The 21956-nt window shown below is 45.0% G+C and overlaps 1 protein-coding gene across 10 annotated transcripts in view; it reads left to right on the top strand.

Moving 5' to 3' along the window:
- Nucleotides 1-21956, top strand: part of RBFOX1 (RNA binding fox-1 homolog 1) — a 2042166-nt gene that overhangs the window by 157074 nt on the left and 1863136 nt on the right. For 9 of the 10 annotated variants that reach the window (XM_032843801.1, XM_032843800.1, XM_032843795.1 and 6 more), the window contains exon 2: nt 20949-20987. The exons of the other annotated variant lie outside the window; for it this stretch is intronic. In XM_032843801.1, coding sequence (XP_032699692.1) covers nt 20949-20987 — 39 coding nt within the window. The remainder of the gene's footprint in view (nt 1-20948; nt 20988-21956) is intronic. 10 annotated transcript variants of the gene reach the window in all.

Genomic DNA, 21956 nt, shown 5'->3' with positions numbered 1-21956 from the left:
ATAGAGCTTTCCTGTGCACCAGGTGCTGTGCTAACCTTATCCTCTCACAACTGCCCCTAGGTTGGACCATATGGAATTGCCATTCTTGTAGGTCAAAAAGAGCTCAATGTTGGCACTCTTGTTGAGTTCTCCCTCACTTGTAGCTGAGGAAAAGTAAAGTTGAAGATGCTTGCTTAAGATCATAGGCAAGGAAGGTTGCAGCAACACAGGGCTAGTTAGCTCTGGGGAAATCAACACCCTGTCCTCTATCTCCTCTCCCTCTTCCTCTTGTTCTTCTTGTGGACTTTATCCACAGGAGTGAGTGGTAAGACTTACACTTCAAATACCCCTTTGGATTATTCTGGTAGCTGCATGGTCAGGTAGGAGAGAACTAGGGTGGATTCCAGGAAACTTTTCAGGAAGTTGTTATAACATTACAGATGGGATGACCGGGATTCAGACTAGATTGACAGCAGGGGAGGTATCACAAAGGGGACTTGTTTGAGAGCATTTTAGGAGAACCAGTAGGATGTGGTATTTTATGGAGGGAAGGGCCCCATCTGTCTGGCTTCTCCTCCCCTGGCTCCATGTTCTACATGCTCACACACCTTCCCTTTGGTGGCTGTATCTCTACTGACTGTAAGCTCCTTAGAGTGGGAATCTTGTCTCTTATTTATTGTTGTCCCTAGGACCATCATAGAGTCTAATAACTGGTAGGCCATCAGTATTTGTTGGATCAGTGAAAGAATTCAAAGCAAGAAGTTAATTAAACTATTTCGCATCCTTACCACAGCAGTGACTCTCCATTTCCTTGAATTCTGGATTCCCTGACATGGAGGAAGTCAGAAGCGGAGAAATAATATCCTTGTTCTGCCCTGAACCCATCCTGTAATTTCTGCAGAATCCTCCCAGCCACTGTGGTGGGGCTGTCTTGAACTCAGCATCCTGTTCACACTCACAGGGTGACACATCTTCATTTAACCCTGCTAGTTTGGACCATTTCCATTAAATTTTTCTGGACTATTTAATGAGCGACACTCCGACCAGTACTATATGCTAAATTGCTTTTAAACAAGGGAAGTTCTGTCATCTGCCAAATAAAATTTCTTTCATCTAGGTCAGTTTTTCTTCCTTTTTCTTTTTTTCTTCCTCCCTCCCTCCCTCCCTCCCTCCCTCCCTCCCTTCTTTTCTTTCTTCCTTTCTTCCTCGGATAAAGCAGATATGCTTTGAATAAAAATGTGAGGAGTAAAAAGAACATTTACCTTGAAGAATCTTTATTGCCCTAACAAGTAAAAGACCCTTTGACAGTCACATTGATTTTTGGTGATGGATATAAAGGGTTTTGAAAGTGAATTCTTACTCTGGACAAGACCCACTTGGAGATACCAGGGTTGTACTGCACCCTTATAAGACATTAATGGGGAATGAAGGAAGACAGATTTTGCCGCGGAAGTAACAATTCCAGCTGATGAATTGCATCAAGGGGACAATAGAAGTTGAGTAATTGACAACTGAGTGGAGACATTTGGCAGGTAAAGGGACAACAATCTGATTGCTGGTTTCTGTTGGCAAAATATCAGAGAGGGTTTAGTGGCCTTGAAACACTCAGAAAACCTGAAAAGGGATATGGATGGAAGGTGGTAGGAAAAAGACAGGAAATGCTTAGGCTCAGAAGTGATCAGTAGAAACCTTATTTCCCTATATTGTCCTCCTCATTCTTGATTTATGGAAGGTTTTGCCTCTTTAGTCTATCGGGTGAAGCTGGTTGTCCTCCAAAGTGGGCCTCTGGGTGAGCTTTGGGTCCCTGCTGTCCATCCTCTCAGCCAAGATACTTTCCAAGACCACTGCTGGGCGTGACATGGTGGAGAACTGATTCATCAGACAGCCATGTGGTCTTTGGTGACACACAGACCTGGGCTCACAGTCTGGCCCCACCAGCAAGTAGTTTTATCATCTGAAACATGGGTTAATAACTCCTGTATCGACCTCTTGTGGATGGTTGTAAGAAACTTCAGCGAATTTCTAGGCACATGTAAGCCCTCAATAAAGGTTAACCTCCAAACAAAACAAGCCGTCAGCAACAAAGATGATGATGCAGCACGAGCCTCGGGTCGGCTCTGTTTTCAGGAGCTTCTCCTCTCACCCCGAAGATCCCTCCTCCTTCTCTGAACAATCTTACCCCAAAGAAGTTTAATCCTGCCACCAGTAGACCGTAGTGTGTGCAGTTTCAAGAACTCCGAGCTTAGAGTTAGGTCTGGGTTCAAATGCTGACTTGGGCACTTAAATGCTGTGTGTGACCTTAGGCCTGTTACTTACCCTCTCTTTGCCCTTTTCTCCCTGGATTTTGTGGGCTTTCATCAGGTTCTTTCAGAACATCAATGTTCTCCTCCCCTTTTCTCTGTAGCTGGTGGCCATCTGTCTTTGCTCACTGCTCAGTCTTTCCTATGTCTGGCATGGAGTGGGGGTGCCCTTCCAAAGTGGCTGTTGTACCCTTAGCTGCATGACTTTACAGTTCATGTGTGTACCACTCTGGCCTCTTGCCACTCATTCTGTGCAGAGTCAATCTGATTGACCACCAATCAGCCAATGGACCCTCTGAGTCCAGTATTAACCTTGATCCAATCAGTGGGGGCTGGTGGTAATGTCATGTGTGGGGGTACAACATGGCAACCAGGAGAAGTGAATATGTGTTGGAGGTCAGTTCCCGGACATTGGGCTAGATATGCTCTTCATATCCTGTTCCTAAGTTAGGAGTATTTGAGTTGCGGTGGAGGGGGGCAGCCTATTTTCCTGAGACTCTGTGAAGGAAGCCTGCATTTTTTCAACTCTGATGATAAAATTAGACCCAGACATCATTTTTCTATCTTCCTTGGCTTTCCATTTAGGGTCTCATAGCCTTCTACTTTAAACTATTCCAGAACCCCACTCTCCTAACTGGGTCAAAGAGAGAACAGAAATGCCATGTGCTTTCTGATGGCAAAGAACTATATTAGGTATGTCGGGGACATTTTACCACAAATTGGATTGTTCATTGAAATATAATGAACAGCTGGGAAAAAAATTTCTCTCTTATGTGGGCTGTTAAGCATAGAATTTCCCTGAAAACTGCCACACAAAGAAATCCTCTCACTTTTTAAGTCCTGCCATGGCACACCTGTGTTTTTTGTGTCTCTCTGGCTTAGGCAGGAGGCTGGGGTTAAGACCATGTGGAAATGAACCACGTAGGTGCCTGAGGGCAACAACCTTTCTTGAGTATTGAAACTCTAAGGTCCTTGATTTTCCCTCTAGGACTGCCTATCAGGCACCAGGGGTCCGTGCACGGTGCATCCACCCCTAAGTAATTGAGTTGATAATAAATTATATGAGCTCACATTTTGTAAGTAAATATTTTTTTGAGTACCATCTATGTGGCTGACATTGTTCTGGGCATTTAGGATAACTCAAGGGAGCAGAACAGCTAGAATTCTTCCCTTGAGACCTTTATTCCTAAAGTCAGCAGGCTCTGCCTGCTGCCTTCCTCTCAATGCTACAGATCCCTTGGCTGCTATAACCACAGGGCCTTTACACATACCACTACATAATGAACTGCTACTCATCTTCAGTTCCTCAGAGAAGCTTCTTCCTCTACCACCCTTCTTATCTGCATTTCATGGCATTTTGCTTTGTTATTTTGCTCTCTCAGAATCATGCTGCTTTTCTTTAGCGCAAATCTCCGTTTCCTCTTTTTATTACTATTTTTTAAAGATTTTATTTATTTCATAGGGATACAGCGAGAGAGGGAACGCAAGCAGGGGGAGTGGGAGAGGAGGAAGTGGCTTCCCACTGAGCAGGGAGCCAGATATGGGCCTTGATTCTAGGACCCTGGGATCAGACCTGAGCAGCTTAATGACTGAGCAACTGAAGTGCCCCACGCATCTCCATTTCTGTTTATACATTTATTTGTGTCATTACTTAGGTACCTTTCTCTTACACTACACCCTGACCTCCATGAGGCCCAGAGAGGTTTAAATAACTTACCCATGCTCTTCACACAGTTTTAATACTGAACTGGAAATATGGAAGTTCATGTGCTAACCCTAGGCTTTGTGTATCTCCCCTCCCAGTAGCTGTGCAGAGCTGCCACCAGCTGTATAAAGAAAATGACAACAGCAGCTCACATTTGCTGAGCTCTCACTTTGTGCTGGGCCGTGGGCTTAATAAGTGCCCTCCACACACTAGTTCTGCATTTCTGAGGAGACAGGAGCTGTGATTACTACTGTTGTGCCCATGAGAAAGGTGAGGTGAGTAGGAGGGATAGTATACCCAAGGTCTCAGACAGGCTGCAAACTCACCCCTGTTGGATTTCCAGCCTGTGTCTGTTACAATGTATATGCTTTCTTCTTCCTAATACTCTCACCCATGGAAAAAATGGAAGTTGGATCATGAGGGCCAAGCCTGTGCCCTGGATCCTGGTTGCACCAGTAGCACCGACAGATCTGCAAAGGCTTCAGTGACCTGGGTAATGGGTTACCTTGCAGGCGCACTACTCATTGTTTTCTTCGTGACACACAGAAATCGAAGAGAATCTGAGTTGGTTTGGAGCCTGTGTTCTGATGGTTCCTTAATGTTCCAACCCCGCTGTGGTAAAACCTGGGGAGTATGTTTGGGTCTGTGCATGAACATGTGCGCACGCAGGCTTTGGCATCAAAAGACATTGATGATGCACTGAGTCTGATCCCACATCTCTCTTCCTGGAGGGTGTACCATTTTGTTGATTCTTCTACAGAAGAATCTCCGTGTCAAGGAAAAGAGAAGGGACTTTTGTTTGAGGTCAGAGTCAGGAAGACGCTTTGCCACTGTAATTACTCCATGGTGATATCTGGGGCTTTAGGCAGAGGATGCTCTGGGATCCCTCTGACTTCTAGGCAGGCTCCTTCAGGGACCCAGTGACCAGAGCTGGACATACGCAGCAGATATTCATGGCAGCCTGTTTTGGGGAGGTGTGTACAGGTTTCCAGGCAGGTCTGTGTAGCATATATAACCCCACGAGCTGGGCAACCTCCTTAACCTTCCAAGTCTCCGTGCCCCTTTCTGGAAAATGGGGCTGTTTATAGTCTTATGCCTTTTAGCTTACCATTGCAGTGATGATGAAGTCAGTTCACAGATAAACTGCTTGGTCAGTGCCTGATACGTAGTGGATACTCAATGCATGACAGATAAATACTGAAAATACCAGTTTGATGCCCCAAGTAAAGCCTCCCATTTATCCCTTTTGAGCAATATGCATTCTGCCTGGAGTAGGCTCCTTGAGAGAACCAGAGTCCTTCTTCCTTTGGTCTGGTTGGTTCTGGTTGTTAATTTCCAAGGCCTATTTAATTTTTTTCCTTCAGTCTCAAGAACAAAGATACCCTGCTGAAAGATCAGGAAATGAGAGACAGAAAGGGGAGCTCTCAGAGAGTGATGATTTGTAATGGCCCATCAACAGGGATAAACTCCACTGCGGCAAAAAATAATGAAACATCGATTCTCAGAACCTATTAAAAGTCAGATTTATATGAGAGTTTAAAAAAGCAATTAGTCTGGATTAAAACTAATTAGTGAATTTGCCCCCATCCTGGGATGGTTCAGATCTACATAGGCTATTAGGAACCTACTATGTGCAGGACTTTACAGGATTCAAGGATGGGAACAAACTCTAGAGAGATTAGATTCAAATAGAACTGACTTTTATTTAAGGAAGAAATCAATTCCATGGTAGAGGTGCAAGCACAGTATCATGAGGTTTCAAAGACATGCATAGGATGAAATCACCCTAACAGTGGTTGGAGGACGGACAGGATGCAGGAGACATTACAGACAGGAACAATTAGACTATCAGTCCTCACAACTGATAGTGCCACAACTCCGTATAGGATCCGTTTCAGCTCCTCTGTTGTGCTTTCTTTCTGCATCAGACCACCCTAGTTTTTATCTCTTATGCTTTAAAATTTCACTTTGCATACTTTCTGGAAAGCCTCCATGGTACTCACAACTCCTAACCACCCCTGTATGTGCTGTTACCACCTTTCCTATCTCCAGGCTCCAGATGTCTGGTTGGCAACTCTCTTGGAAGGTCCAAGATCAAACTCACCATCTATCACACCCCCCACCTATCATCCCTTGTGGGTTCTTCTCCAGGTTAACATCACTACCATTGGCTTAGTCTCCCAAGTGTTAGTTCCATGGTCACTCTAGCTTCCTCCATTTTTCTGCCTTCCACATCTAGATTGGTCACCAAGTGCTACAGATTGTGCTTCTCAACCATCTCTTGGGACTGTTTTATCTTCTCGATCCCCATGGCCTTTGATCAGGACTGATAGTGATGGTCTAATTGTTCCTCTGTCTGTAATGTCTCCTGCATTCTGTCTGTCCTCCAACCACTGTTAGGGTGATTTCTCTGAAACATAAACTGTACACTTGTACTTTTTTCTTGGAATGCTTCAGCATCTCTCCAGGGTCCTTGGGATGATTCACTGCTTATGTGTATTTCAAGTAAGATCTTCTGCAGTTTGGATTCTGTTTACCTCCTGCTTTGTCTCTTGTAACTTTCTACCAACTCTATCCTCTCATCTGATTTGTCTAGCCGTGCATCCATCCAATAGTTATCAAGCTCCTACTATGTGACAGGCATGAAGGTAAGGGCTGAGCTTAAAATGGTAAACCAAACAGGCATGGTCTTCATGGTCTTTGATCTCCTCAAGTTTACAGTCTAGGGGACAGTCTGACAATAAACAGGTAGTTAATAAACTAATCCATGGATCTTGGATATGTGGTCACACATTATTCTGAGTGTTCTTGTGAGGGTATTTTTGGATGAGATTCACTTTTGAATTGGTGATTTTTTTTTTGAATCGGTAAATTTTAAGTAAAGTAGATCGGATGTTTTCAGTTCCACATTATGGAGAACAATCAGTTGAAGACATGAATAGAATGAATGACAGGCCCAAGCAAGAGAGAATTCTGTAGTAGAAGGCCTTTGGGGCTTGAACTATCCACAGGCAATAGGATGTGTATGTATATATAAAGACATTTATTTTAAGGAATCGGCTTACCCAGCTATGGAGGTTGGCAAGTCTAAAGTCTGCGTGGTGGGTCAGTAGGCTGGAAATCCAGGAGAGATGGCTTCCATATCCCAGTAGGAAGAGTGTTAAAGGATTTGGGGCAGTATTTCTAAAATCACTGCAGTGTTCTATCTAGCTATAAATTATTTGCATTTCCCCCACCTGCAGAACACATTTGACTCTTCCAAGATCCCCCCCCCCCAAAAGTATCTCTCATTACACCATCAGGCTCAGCTTGAGACCAGGATCTCATAAACCTTATTTAAAGTCCACATGTGGAGGAGGATCCTTAGGTTTGGTCCTATGGAATCAGGTTCTCTAGATCTGAAGATCTTTGAACTAATGGAGCAAGTTATCTGTCCCCCACAGCACTTAACTTGCAGTGATGAGACAGACACAGGATAATTGTCCTAGAAATTCCCATTCAAAAAAGGGAAAACGGGAATTGCCTGGGTGGCTCAGTTGAGCATCTGACTCCTGATTTTGGCTCAGGTCATGATCTCAGGGTTGTAAGATCGAACCCTGCTTTGGGCTCTGTGTTAGATATGGAGCCTGCTGAGTATCTCCTCCCCACCCCACACACATTCTCTGTCTCAAAAAAAGAAAAAAAACCATAGCAGTCAGTGGCCCATAATAGTTCCAAAATCCAGCTTGGCATATGATGTCCATTTCTTGATCAGGGTCCAAAACAGATCCCTGGGAATGAATTTTGTGGCTTTTAGCTCCAACTCCAAGACCTTGATTCCGACTTTTGAGTTACCTACCTCCCACCCCTTAAGAAACAGCCTATATCAGCAGAGTAGATTTCTCTACTTCTTTTCTGTTCCTAGAAGTTTGGGGATCAAACGGACCCTTTTAATTAGTACTGTCTTAGTTCCTTTTACTCCCAGCCGGTGTAATAACTTTAAGAACTTTATGAATTTCTTATATATAGTTTCATTATTTCTTTAGACCCAAGCCACACCCATAAATCTCTAGGAGGTAAGTCCTTTTATATTTGGCTCTTTGCGAGGCTTCCGTGGGATAGTATTCCTAATATCTTTGGGAAACCTGTTGTCCTCAAGTTGCCTTCTTAGGACCCTCAAAGGGATTTCATTTGACTGTAGTGATCTAGGAATCTTAGATTTTACAAATGGATTTTCAGTCACACTACTGGCTTCATCTTTACTCTGAAACCGGCATAGTATTTTGATAACAACTTGGAATTAAGTATTTTGATTAGCCTTGGCTGGCTAGAAAGATTGTCCTGGGCCCTTTTGTATTTACTCTGACATTTACCCAAGTGTGTATCATTGATTTTTTTAGTTGAGCTCTTTTCTTGCCCAATTTATTCTAGGTGACTAGAAGAAGCCAGGTAGCACCTTCAATACTGTGTCTGGAACTCTTAGATGAAACAGAGTTTATCCAGTATGTTTCCTACTTTCTACATTACTGAAGTGTTGTCAAAGTTTTTTCCATGTCATATCCAGTGTCATATCTTTTTCCATATCTTTTTCTCCATCTTCCAATATTGTTTTCCTTCTTACCCTCACCAACTGTTTCCTTGAGGCATGTGACAAAGTCCCAAAGGAATGGCACATGTTTCAGTTTTGATTCAATAGCATTGCACTTTAAGGAACCAGCTTTCGTTACACTTACTTGCTATATAACCGATCATCCCAGATTTAACAGCACAAGAAAATGATAACTTTACTGTGTTTGTAGATTCTGTGGGTTGGGAATTTGGGCAGGGAATAGCTTGTCTCTGCCCCATATTGTGTGGTGCCTCAGATCGGAAGACTCAGATGGCTGGAATGACTGCTTCAGCTTGAGGTTGGCAACACTAACTGAAGACTTCTTCCCTCGCATGTTTGGTGTCTGGGTTGGATTGGCCCAAGGGCTGGGTTTGGGTAGGATTTGAGAACCAAGTGCCTCCATGGGATTTACCTTTGTGGCTTGGGGTTCTCACCACATGGTGGCTGGATTTTGAAAGGAACTATGTCAAGAGCGAGTGCACAGAGAGTGAACTAACCAAGACACCCAGGCTGAAGCTATATAGCCTTCTAGAATCTGGCTTCAGAAGTCACATAGCATCCCTTGCACCATACAGTGTTAGTTAAAGAAAGTCATGAGCCCACCCAGATTCCCTCTTGGTGGGAGGAGTATCAGATAATTTAGGATCAGGTCTTTAAAACCTCCACAAGAAGCAGGCCTTGGAAAGACTGTAGGACTCTGTTTCATCCTTACCCAAGATGACTAGGTAAGTTTTCAATATTTCTCTTCTCTCCCTTAGATTTCTGTAATGTTTGGTTCAACTGGATCCTCTTCTCCCACAGAGGAAGACTCATTATTTCCCCCTTTTTTTCTCCACGCATCCAATTTTCAACAACTTTCAGAGGCAGGCCTTTGGTATTCACTTGTATTGTCTTCATAGATTCTCGTGATCTGATGATGGAAAGATGGCAGTGTGGCCATGATGATGATCTAGAAGAGAGAGACTGGGTGAAAGTTGCTTGGCCAGAGAGCTCTGGTCTTGAGAAATAAGTTCTTGAAATAAAGGCTGTTGGTCTTGGGATATAATTAGCCCTTGACTATGCCCCTCGAGTTAGGGAGGACAATTCATAGCATTGATCCAAGGCTTCCAATATTGTTATTAGGTATTGTTTTGAATAAATCAAAACTGAGTTTTTGTTTGCTTTTATGTTATGAATATCATGGTAATACATGCATATTATGAAAAATATCAGAAAATAGGGGAAAAACATAAAAGAATAAGTAAAAAAATTAAAGCTAATGTTAATGTGGCATATTTTATTCTTTATGTGTTAAAATAGTATTCCTAATTAAAATGAGTTAATAATAATTAAATAATAATAATACTAATTAAAGTAGTATTCCTAGTTAAAATGAGATTAATCTATGTACACCAAAATTAAAAAATTTTACAATGCATTAAACCCATTTCTCCATGTCATTAAATACAACATTTGAGCATTATTTCTGAAGGTTATTTAATATTCAGTTGTATATCTGTGCTATACTTCACTTAGACCCCTGTTTGGGGACATTTAGGTTATTTCAACATTTTGTTGGATCGTTTGGCTCATGTAGGAAGAGACCCATTTTATGGTCACACTTGGCACCTTTCCTGGGTTGCATTTATTTTTGGAGACAGAGTTGAAAGGTTGTACTGTGGAATTTGAAATAGATTTATTCTGTGTAGTCCCTGAGGGTGGCACCAAGACATCAGTAACGATGATAGTCATGATAACAATGACATTGGTGACTAACGTCATCTATTTACTACACCTACCCAATTGTTAAAAACCTACATATCATCTTTGCTTTGTTCCTCTTTGTCACTTGCCACACCAAAACCAGTCCATTCAGTGTCCTAAATTTTTCTTGAATCTGCCCATTTTCATTCTTGTTGCCTTTGGCATCTCTCTTCTGTTGTTGGTTTAGTAGACACTAGCTGTGGAACTGTCTTCCAGCTGAAGTATTCCTGCAGCCCTGGTCATGTCATTCCAGTGGCTAAATCTCTTTGTTTGGAATAAGATCCAAACCCCTTCTTGGGGCCCACAAAGCCCTGCACACTCCTACTTCCTTTCTGTTCTCCAGCACTTACGAACTTCTCTGGTCTCTGGCATAACCCTGTCTCCAGGATTTCATCTTAGTCAGCTTGGACTGCTTTAACAGAGCATCATAGGCTGTGCAACTTAAACAACAAACATTTACTTCTCACAGTTCTGAAGGCTGGAAGCCCAAGATCAAGGCACAGCTGACCTGGTGCATGGTGAGAGCTCTTTTCAAGATGTTGACTTTCTTGCTGTGCCCTCACATGGTGAAGAGATACATCATCTCTCTTGTCGTGTACTGTAAGAGCACTAATCCCATTCGCAAGGGCTCTGCTTTCATCACCTAACCATCTGCCAAAGGTCCCCCCTCTTCAGACCATCACTTTTGGGGATTAGGGCTTCCATGTATGAATTTGGGAAGCACACATTCAGTCCCTGGAAGCCTTGTGTCAACTCTTCCCTCTGCCTGCAACATTGTCTCCTTCCCCACGTTATCCCAGTTCAGGTATTGCTTCCTCTGAGAAGTCTTCCCTGATCACACTCCAACCTCACCCCAAGTCTGGATTAGGTTCCCTGCTAGTGCTCGGTGTGACTACTGTAGGGTTCCCTTCCTAGCACTTATTTAAGTTGTCACAGAATTTTATCTTCTTACTGGATTGTGAGTTCTGTGATAGTAGGGCTCCTTCTCTCTTCCCTTCAGATCTTAGCCCAGTGTCCAGCACATAATATGCCCTTATTAATTATATGACTAACTGAAACCCATGGCTGCTGCTTCTTGGTAAAGCCTACTCACAGGATGACAACTCTGACGCACTTACAAGAACCAACTCTAAAACCCTCCCATATTTGCTTTCTGGGGAATAGAAGATTGTCTTCTAGGCAGAAAAATGCTTTAAAAACAGAATAGGCAAGCACTTGTGTAAATCATTAATAAATCTGTTTACTATTTTTATTTGCATTAGATACCAAATTAAATATTGCATTAAGTGAGTTAAATATTAATATTGCATTAAATATATATTACATTTTAAAAATTAAGTACTAGATGCTCTTCCTTGGAGTTGTATTATGAAGGCTTTAGCACAATCAGCCCAGCATGTGCTGTGTGTACTTGTCTTCCACATCACTGATGATTTATGAGAGCCCATAGGAATAAGGGAACAGGTGAGTGGCCGTGGGGGCCTATTGATGGGTGGTGTAGCCAGGAGGGCAGGGCAGCACAGCATGGTGAGAAGTGATGTCTGATGGCAGGAGGAGAGAGGGATGAGGCGGAGGAGAATGTGTAATTTATCATGTACTTTTATTTGCCATACATTGTCCTAAGCACTGTACATGAATTATCTGTTACCTCATTTTGTTCTCATTGCAGACAAATGAAATAGGTACAATTATCATGATACCTCACACAGGTGAAAACTGAGTTTCAAGGTGGTTAGGAGACACATGCAAGGGCTCATGGCTTTGGTGGGGCTATCATAGGTGGTGTGACTCACATTTTTTTTAAGGATTTTATTTATTTGTTTGACAAAGAGAGAGATCACAAGTAGGCAGAGAGGCAGGCAGAGAGAGTAGGAAGCAGGCTCCCCGCCAAGCAGAGAGCCTGATGCAGGACTAGATCCCAGGACCCCGAGATCATGACCTGAGCCGAAGGCAGAGGCCCAGCCCACTGAGCCACCCAGGTGCCCCGTGACTCACATTTTTAACTATGATCCTCTGCTGCTGCTTGAAGGAGGTGCTTTCAAGTTGGCATGAATCAAAATAGACACAAGGCTTTTAAGGAATCTTAAATTTGGCCATCTTTGTTCTTAACAACAAAGGAACATGGTAGAATTTAGACATACCCACCCACCCACACATCCATCCACTCATCCACTCGTGTCACTGGCTTTTCTCGAGCTCCCAGGTTTGGGAACGTAGTGAACAAGGCAGGTACAAACACTATGCTAATAGATCTCATGGTCTCGTAATAGAAGCCAGGACCATTTGGCTTTTAAAATCCCAGGCTCTTTCCCTTCCACCAAGATGTTTCCATATTCTGAACTACTCTTTGCCCCTGTAGTGTATCCCATATTCTTTGTCTCTGAAGAGCTAAGAAGGGCATGATGCTGACTGTGCCCTGACGTCTTGATGACTTGCTTAGAGATTCCTGGTCAGCATCTTTTCCTGATGACTGGTTCCCCACATGCTAGCCAGGAGTGTCCTCTGATCTGTTGTGCCTCAGTGCTCAGAGGCCCCATGCATGCATTGGAAGCTGGGCTAGGGGTCTTTAGGTATGACTCTTGTCTTCTGTGTTAAAGGTCTTATCTGCGTCCCTGACCAGCTGCTCCCTGTTCTGCCTGCATGGCAAGTACAGCTTACCTGTTCAGGTGGCTTTCAAGACTTTATCACATCTCCATGTAGTAGATTATGACACAGAAAAAGAATCCTTAGCACTTTGTCAGACCAACTGTTAAGGTCTCTCAGATCCCCAAATTCCTACTTGGGTTCCAGTTTCTCATCTGAATCTCACACGGACATGTTTCATTATTATTATTATTGTTATTTTTTTTGCCATCTAAATGGATGTCTCATGGACTCTCAAATGTCACATGTCCATCAAACAGTTTCTTAATCTCTATCAGGACTCTCTCCACTCCCTGCCCCCTGCAATCTTCCCCATCTCAATAATGAGGATCACTGTCCACCAGAAATGCAAGTCAGGAAATCAGGGATAATGATATTTTCCTGGCCCCTTGACCCCCAACACAAACACCCCTTGTGACACACCAGCATGTCCCCTTGATTGTATCTCCACAATATTCCTTGACTCTTTTTTTTTTCCCCATCTCCACTGCTGTCATTCACTTTGATGACCTTTTGCAAGAACCAGAGGGGCTTCCTAAGTGATAAGCTATTTCTACTCCTGCTCTGTCTGAACCATTCTCCATATACCTCCATCCCTCCTTGCTGTCATGTCCAGTGATTTCCCCTTGCACGTGGAAAAGCTCCAGGTTCCTAATTACCATGGATTCTAAGGCCCTTTTGATACTATGGCCACCCGACCCTCCAGCCTCACCTTTAGCACCTTTCAGCCTGCTCTGCGCCGCCCCCCCGCTAGAACGCAGTTGCCAGGGGTGAGGAGCTGCTCCAGACTCACCCAGGATTACCAGTTCACCGAGCACGGTGTGCGGCTACAGGAGGCCCGCAGGAAGCAGTGCTGGAGTGAGTGAATGTCGGTGGCAGCCAAGTGATCGAACAGGTAGTGATTCCTTCCGCGATGGGGGGTCACACACTGGGGGATTTAAAAGTACGGTGGACTTTGGTCGGAACTTTGATCGTTATCCCCGTGTCCAAGCTCTGGTAGATGTAGACTCCTCCCTCGAGGAAGGACTTGTGGCCCAGTCGTGAATGGTGTGGGCAGAGGACAGCCTCCAACTATGGAGGCCGCAGTCCCACCTCAGCTCTGGAGCTGCCCTGCTCTTCTCAGGTTGGTCCCAGCTAATGACCACAAGACTGTGTACTGAGGCCTGGCCATTTCTGTGTGACATGTGACTCCTGTAATGGGCAGCCTGGGCTCTTGAGTCCCCGGTGAGCTGCCAGACACTGTCAGATCTGCAGGCATGTCTGGCAGCTCCCCTGCCCAATCTTGCTGGCTCCCTTCTTTCACAGCTCCATCAGTGTTCTACTGCTTCTTTGAAAAATGGTCACAAACAGCATGCCTTAAAACAACAGAAATTTATCCCTCTCAGTCCTGGAGGCAGAAGTTCAAGATGTTGCCAGGGCTGTGATCCCTCCCAAGGCTCTAGAAGAAGATCCTTCCTTCCACCAGCTTCTGGTGGCCCCTGGCATTCCTTGGCTTGTGGCATTGTCCCTCCAGCCTCTGCCTCTGTCTTCATATGGCTTCCCCCCCCCCCCCCCCCCCCCCCGCCCCGCGACCCTCCGTCTGTCTGTGTCTCCCATGTTCTCTTACAAGGACACTGTCTTTGCTCTTACGGCCCACCCAAATCCAGTTTGATCTTGTCTTACCTTGATTATATCTGCAGAGACTTTTTTCCCTAATAAGGTCATATGTACAAGATTTGGGGGTTTAGGAGGAATTGAACATGTGTTTCTTGGGGGAATACTATTTAATCCCCTACTCATGTGTTATTCCCCAGCAAATCTTCTGTGTATGTGACTCCACCTCAGTGTCTGTTTTCTGGAAGACCCAGCTGACCTTCCTGGGCTCATCTGGAGTCCTGTATACCATGCCTCTCTGTTACATTATTCCATTTCTGCCTAAATACTTCTGTTTTGTCTTACTAAGTTCCTTGGAAGCCACCTGTGGGCAAGTGTGTGTCCTTCTGCACAATGCCAAGTATGATCTTCCGTTTCTATGATAGAATCAGTGGTGAGAGAGGTCTTGGAATCAGAATTTCAGATAAAGCAGGTTTGAATCCCACCTCATTGAGTACAAAAGCCCTGAGAATTTTACTTCTCTGTTTTTGTGATGTGTGAAGCATGATAATAATAATAATAAATAATATAACCATCTTTTGGGGGGTCTTTTATGAGGATTTAATGTTTCAATGGGGTGGAGTTCACTGCTGTCCCATGTATACCATTATAACTCTTTCTGTCTCTTAAAGGGCTTTATATCTCCCTTGAAAAAGGAGGGGCACCACTGAAAAAGGGGAGCACATGAAGAAGTTTTTGGAGCTCTGCAAGGCTCAGTATGTGAGTGGGAGTCCCAGACCCTCCACAGTCTTTGGGCAGCTGCGTTAGTGGAAGGTTCCTTTCAGATGGTGATGGAGCACGGTCACCTGGGTTCATCCTGGGTATCCTGATCTCCCTCCAATGGCTAGAATGGTCTATAGGCATTGGTTTGGCATATTCCTTGGGAAATGAAGACCGAACACTGTCTCTTTATCTTTTCACTCCTGCTAGAGTAATCCAAATCCTCCCTCAGGCAAGGTGGAGGCCTCTGACTGATGAAAAGCCTTCCGTAAGGAAGGGCACAAAGGAAAAGCACAAAGATTCATCCAAGTTCTAATCCCATTGCAGGAGCAAAGTGCGTCCCCTGCTTGGGCTTCACTTAGTAGCTCTCGCGTTTATCGTTGATCTCCCAACGTTTTTGTGCTTGTCAGGGTTGGGGCGAGGGGACACATAAACTGATATCAAGGTTGAAATTCTTCTCACGGAGCGGAAGACAAGGGAAAGAGGGTCTGCAGAAATACCGTTTCTCATCTTTCCCCCACTGGGGAGAGGGATGTCGAAGCTGCAGGCAAGCCAGGTCGTTTCTGAGGGGCTCCTGCAGTTTGGAATTTTGGGTGTGCTTCATAGGAGATTGCAGACTGGAGTGGAGAAGGGAAAGCCAACCTAGAGGGGACTCAACCCTGTCGTGGTCTACCTGCCTGCAAGGTTCTGCGAACAGAGACTGGATTCAGTTTTTAAGAGTGTGCGTAGTAGTGACATCTGAGCACCGATAGAAAGTGCTGGTTTGGTAATTCCCGAGTGTAGTGAGGGTACAGGATCCTGTTCTGAACTGTTGTCTGCCCTTCTCCCTCTTTCCTTCTCTTCCTCTCTCCTGCCTTCCCCTTAAGGCAATTCTGGTTCCCAGACATGGAGAGAAGGGGGGGCACGGTGAGGAGACCAGAAGCCCTGCAGGGAGGAAAGGTGCCTAATTATTGTACCGGGCACTGTTCAGAATGGGAACTTCAGGCCCCACAGCTCCTGCAAAACACCAACCAGGCTCTGATGAAAGTTTCATGAGGTTTTCTCTTCCCTTTAAAGCCTGTTGGGACATTTTTGGCAGAGGAGAAAGGGGTAGGTTTCGCCTTAATCCTTCTCTGTCCCATATTTCTGATTTAAGTGGATCCAAGCCCAAGCCTTGCAATTATCTCAAAAATAGCCCCGATAGCCATGGTGCATTTGGTGGGTTTCCTTGGCGGTGTCTAATGAAACAGCCCGGCAAGGAAGAGATAGCCTGTTGGCAGGGTGGATAGATGGCCCTGCGTCTGTAAATCTCACATTTCATCTCGGTTTAAGCAGTCTCTGAGCTCATTAATTGTGTTTCTGAGAAGGACCAGGCATTTATCTTTAAGAGCCATCTAGCTTCAGTGAGTTCATCTAGCCTAAAGAGAAGGGAAGGGACAAACCGGAGCTCTCCACTTAATTTTACTGAACAAGAAATAGATTGTCAGCCAGGGTGCCGGCTCTTGATCTGTTTTGCCTGATTGCCCGCCAGACAGGTGTTGCCAAGTGCTGCCCCTGCCAATGGTGCGTGAGAGTGCCACCTCCCTGTGCTGTAGTGGCAGTAAAGATCACCTATCTTCCCCTGACCCAGGTGGACTTCTGTCCATGCCCACGTCACACGAACAAACATAGAAGAAACCGATAGAACTGCCTAATGCACACAGAGGACCTGCCTGTTTTAAACAAACCCCATACACAGTATCTCAAATTTTACCACAAAGACAGAGTAAAATGACTCTTGATACCTTGCAATTTTTTTAACCATCAGGTTCCTCTGATGAATTTAAAATAGATTTTAAATGTCAATGGGTATGGGGATAGTTAAATTACACCCATGGTATGGAATTGTATGCAGCTGTTAAAAAAGGAAAAGATTGGGAGGGGGGGTGGGGTTATGGACACTGGGGAGGGTATGTGCTATGGTGAGTGCTGTGAAGTGTGTAAACCTGGCGATTCACAGACCTGTACCCCTGGGGATAAAAATATGTTATATGGTTATAAAAAATAAAATTTAAAAAAAATTAAAAAAAAAAAAAAAGGAAAAGAGATGGTTCCCCATCAGGAGTTCTTTCCGGATCTGAAAGGTCCCTCAGGGAGCCCTCGGCACCCCCTGCAATAAAGAATTATGCAGTCCAGATTGTCAACAGTGCTGAAATTGAGAGACCCAACCTACATGAACTGGAAAAGTACATGGAAAAGATATTCACACTCTATGGGTAAGATTATAAGAAGCAAAAACAAGTATGCAGGTCAATATCTACAGCTCTGACCCATTTTTTAAAGTTAAAGTATATTTGTGTGTGTGTGTGTGTGCATGCACGTGCGCGCACGTGTATCTCTGGGCAAGTATGTTTGTACATCTGTAGGAAAAGGCAGGAAGAACACATGTCAAAATGGCATCCATGATTATCATTTCAGGGGTGACTTTGGAGAGTGTAGGGACTTCATTTATAATTCAGAAAAGAGTGGTGGGGAAAATAATACTGATTTTGATTTATATAAATTCAATTGACACCCTACCTTTCCAGGATCCTACATCCTGCAAAATGGATTTTCACAGGGCAGCACATTGACACAAAGCACATACATTGCTTTTCAAGGGACTGTTACATGAAGCTCATCTAGATGAATGCTATAAATGAGTTTTTTATAGGAGACTCTTTCTTTTCATTGCCCCGTGTCTGCCATTAATTACAGATGAGCTTGGCAATACTGGGCTTTGATTTCTTAAACAAACAAAATAAAATGAAACTCTTAATATGGGGCATAAACAGATCCAAGTGGTTAAAGATGCATAAAAAGTCTTTAAAACCACTTCATGGCATACCAAGATGACCAACATCTAGAAAACAATGGCCACGAATATTCATTTTGACCAAATTGTCCTGCCGGTCTCCTTGCTTTCAGCCAAATTGTTTTCAGCAGCACAGAGACGTGTCCAGAAGCCTTTGAAGAGTCTATTATTATGCAATTATTATGCAGTAACCAGACCGGGGACAAGAGTGCAGTGTAAGAGACACAGCTGCAGTGGATCAGCCAGGACTGAATGTGGGGGTAAGCAAGGGCAGGCCCCCGGGCTGCAGGCTCAGTGGACTGGGAGAGCCCTGAGATGAAGGAGGTGCAGCTCGAGGAGAGCTTGGCTTGGGTCCTGAAGAGGTGAAATGTCAGTGGTACTTGGAGAGAGGAGGGGACAGTCAGTTTGTGGGATCTGGAGCTAAGGGGAATAGTCAAGACTAGGTGCAGACCCTCAGGGGTCCTGGAGGAGATGGGAACTGGGGTCCCAAGGGGATAGACAGAAAGTGGTCCCAGGGAAGGGTGAGTAAGATGCGTGCAGAGGTTGCCGGCGTTCCAGGAACAGACACAGGAGAAGGACCTCCATCAGGAAGCCCTCTGGTGAAGACAGCGCTTAGAAGAAGGGAGGGAAGAGCCGCTGTGGAGGGCTCCTGCCAAGGTGGCTTCTAGGAGGAGCCGTGGTTGTCCGATAAGGCTGACTAGGTGGGCAGGGGCTTCAGGCGCAGAGGAGCAAGTAAGAGGGCAAGAAGGGGCCTTACACACTCTTCTTCAGGGTTGTAGCCTCACTTGTATTTTGCTGTCTGTTCCTCCCCCAGACCATAATGCCACTGGGGGCCTTGTCCTTTGTGCTCCTTATAGTGTACCTCGGGTTGAGCTCCGTCCTGGAGGGTGCATGGAAGAAGCATAGAGAACAGAGCTTGGTTGTTTGTAAGGAGGGTAAAGCAGCAAGGGAAAGAAGGGTGAGCTTTGAAGACGTTTCCGGGCCCGGGGAAGGATCTGGTTTGAAGGAGCATTTGAAGATAAGGAAGGGGAGGGGTGATTGGTGGAGGAAGGGCTGAGGACCCCAGGGGAAAGGTCTACATTCATGTCCCCTGTGTACGTAGACCTCAGGCTCAGCCTTACACTCTCCATGTGTGCCTCCCTGGTAAGTATGAGGCCAGAGACCCACCTGAGTGGCCAGGGTAGCATTCCCAAAGCTGACCTGGCAGGCATAGGCAGGCAGGAAAAGCCCTCCTGTGTACACCTTGCAAACAGGAGAGAGAAGCCATCAGCATGCCTGGGTGTATCACCCTTTGGGTGGGGATAGGAGGAAAAGGAGCTCTTCCTTCATGTTTCCGACATCTACTCTACAGATTGCCTATTTCATAACTATAGCTCTAGCCTAGTCATACCCCCAAGCATTTTTCTTCATGTAAATGGACTGTGCTGACTGGTCCTAGCCCATGTTCATTGTCAGTCTCTTGGTCATGGCCTTGACTGGTAATGATAATAAACGGGCTATAATGGCTCTTAACATTTAGGCCTTTGCTGAGTGCAGTCTATAATCTGGGCGTGTGGTGTCTCATTTAATCCGCATACCACCCTGTGAAGTAGAATGAGGAGTCTGACACTCAAGGTGTTGATGGGAGGTCAGGGCTGGATGTTTCCTTGTCTAGGTGGCCAGGTCACTTGCGCCTGAGACCTTGGGAAGTAGACCTTGGCCTTTTGGGTGCTGGTTGGCTCAACTCCTCGATGCAGCTTGTTAGGTCATGAAACCTCCCTGGGACCAGCCAGTGCCGAGGGGGTTATCCTCACTTGGGCAGAGTCCAGGAAAGGGATTTTCTTGTTTCTCTGTCTTGGATTCCCAGGTAGTGGTAGAGTCCACAGGCATATGATGAAGGGCTTGATGTGAGCTTCAGGCATGGAAAAGGGCCACTTGCATTACCTTCTCTCCCTTTGGGTGGGAAATCATCTTGGCCTGAAGGGTGATATCCTGGGCACGGGGGCAGGCTGGCCCTGAAATTTGCATTCCATAAAGTGTCTCTGCAACTCATCTTTTCTCTTCTGACTCAGCCAGGGCCCTTCCTGTGTTGGGAGCTGGCTCAGCATTCCGAGGATAAGGGGGGGCATGTGCATAGGTCAGTCCACTCCACTGCGGCTACTTGGGGCTACTGAGCTGAGTAGGGTGTGGCTTTTTTGGTACTGTGAAAAGATACTTTGCATCTTCCTGTGGCTTCCTAACTTGCTTATTAGAAAAACACCTAAATTTATATGTCAGCCTTCAAGGCCAGATGCGATCTGGACCCTGCCTGCCTCTTTGATATCTGATTACTTCCAGCCACTTCAGCCTTCCTGTTGGCTGACCCTCTCCTATTTGTGCCTGCCCCAGGGCCTTTGTACCTGCCGTCCCTGCATTGGAAATACCTATTCCAGATATGTCTGGCTCCTTCTTGTCATTCAGTCTCAATACCTGCTACCCTGACCCCCCCAGTCTATAGTAGCAGTCCTCACTCTGTCCCCCATAACCCATTTTATCATCTTCAGACTTATCACTGTCTGATACTATCTTCATCTGTTAGTTACTTATTACCTTCCTTATTTGCTATGTTTTCCCTCTTCTCTTTCCCACTCTACGGCAGGAACTAGTTCATTGTTATAAATGTAGAGCCTATATAGCACCTGGCATGCGTTACGCACTGAATGAACATTTTTGGATTGAATAAATCAAATATTTCTCTCCAAAGAATGTAGTTATTTTGTCTAAGAGAAAAGCATAGGAAAAGCAGTTGTTGCAATGTGAAACTCAATGTTTCTTGTCTTTGTTTTTTTTTTTTTTTTTTTAATGCAGGATATACCGTCCCTGCCATATGACCTGGTTGAGGGTCAGGTAAGTACTCATTTGTCATGAGTTGGGATTTTTGTTCAGTCTGGTGAAAATGAAGGAAGTAAAATCTCATGTACTCTATTACTGTGCTAACCCAGTCCAGCCATGTAAGGGTGTGACCAAGGAGCAGGGTGGGAATCCTCAGGGTGATAGTTTTCTTAAGCTCCCCTCCCAGCTGGAGGAGTTTCTGGGCATGACTGGAACACATGCCATCAGGCACAGCACTCCAGTCCCATGCCTGATGCAGACATCTATAATCAACCACAGCAGAATTCACCCTCCACCCAGAGCAGTCTCTGCCAATGGATCTGGGAAGGCTGGTGACTTGCTTGGCACCACTGATGTATGAACTCTAGAAGTCGGTTTTGCCAGGGTGTGGGTGGGTAAGCGGTTAGATGGCCTCTGATTAGAGATGATGAGAGTGGTTGTAAGGATGGAAGCCATGCCCTTGCCCCTGTGTCATCATTCAGCTTTGAAGGCAGAGAAAGGAAGCCACCTCTTCTGGCATCACACATTTTTATTAGCATTGGAACCACCAGAACTTGGCCATGTAAGAATATAATTGAACCAAACGGATCTATACCTTGGGGCAGTGCATTTTTTTCATTGACTCTGACTCCACATTATTATTGTTGCTTAATGAGGAGCTAATGTAACTTCTAATGAAGCCACATGGCCCTTGGATAGATGAAGTAAGGTTTTATTTCCCTCATGACACTGTATCCGCTCTTCAATTAAAACCCGGGAAGGAAAATTAATACCAATGTAAGAATTTTTTTTCTTCCTAAGATTAGTATCAAGATAGCGGCTTTTTATTACACATGTAAATTTCCTGTGTGGTGGGACTGGAGAGGTGCAGAGCTGGCCCATGGGCAGCCTGGAGTTGTTGGAGGTGGTGAAGGAGGCTAAATCAATGGTCTCCGTCGTTTGAGTGGTGACGAGCAGGTGCTTCATGGTCCCCCATTCCTTCTC

This window comes from Lontra canadensis, unplaced genomic scaffold (genome assembly GCF_010015895.1).
Source record: "Lontra canadensis isolate GAN:19392208 unplaced genomic scaffold, GSC_riverotter_1.0 scaffold143, whole genome shotgun sequence".
Taxonomy (NCBI): domain Eukaryota; kingdom Metazoa; phylum Chordata; class Mammalia; order Carnivora; family Mustelidae; genus Lontra; species Lontra canadensis.
This window is presented reverse-complemented; position numbering and strand designations above follow the sequence as displayed.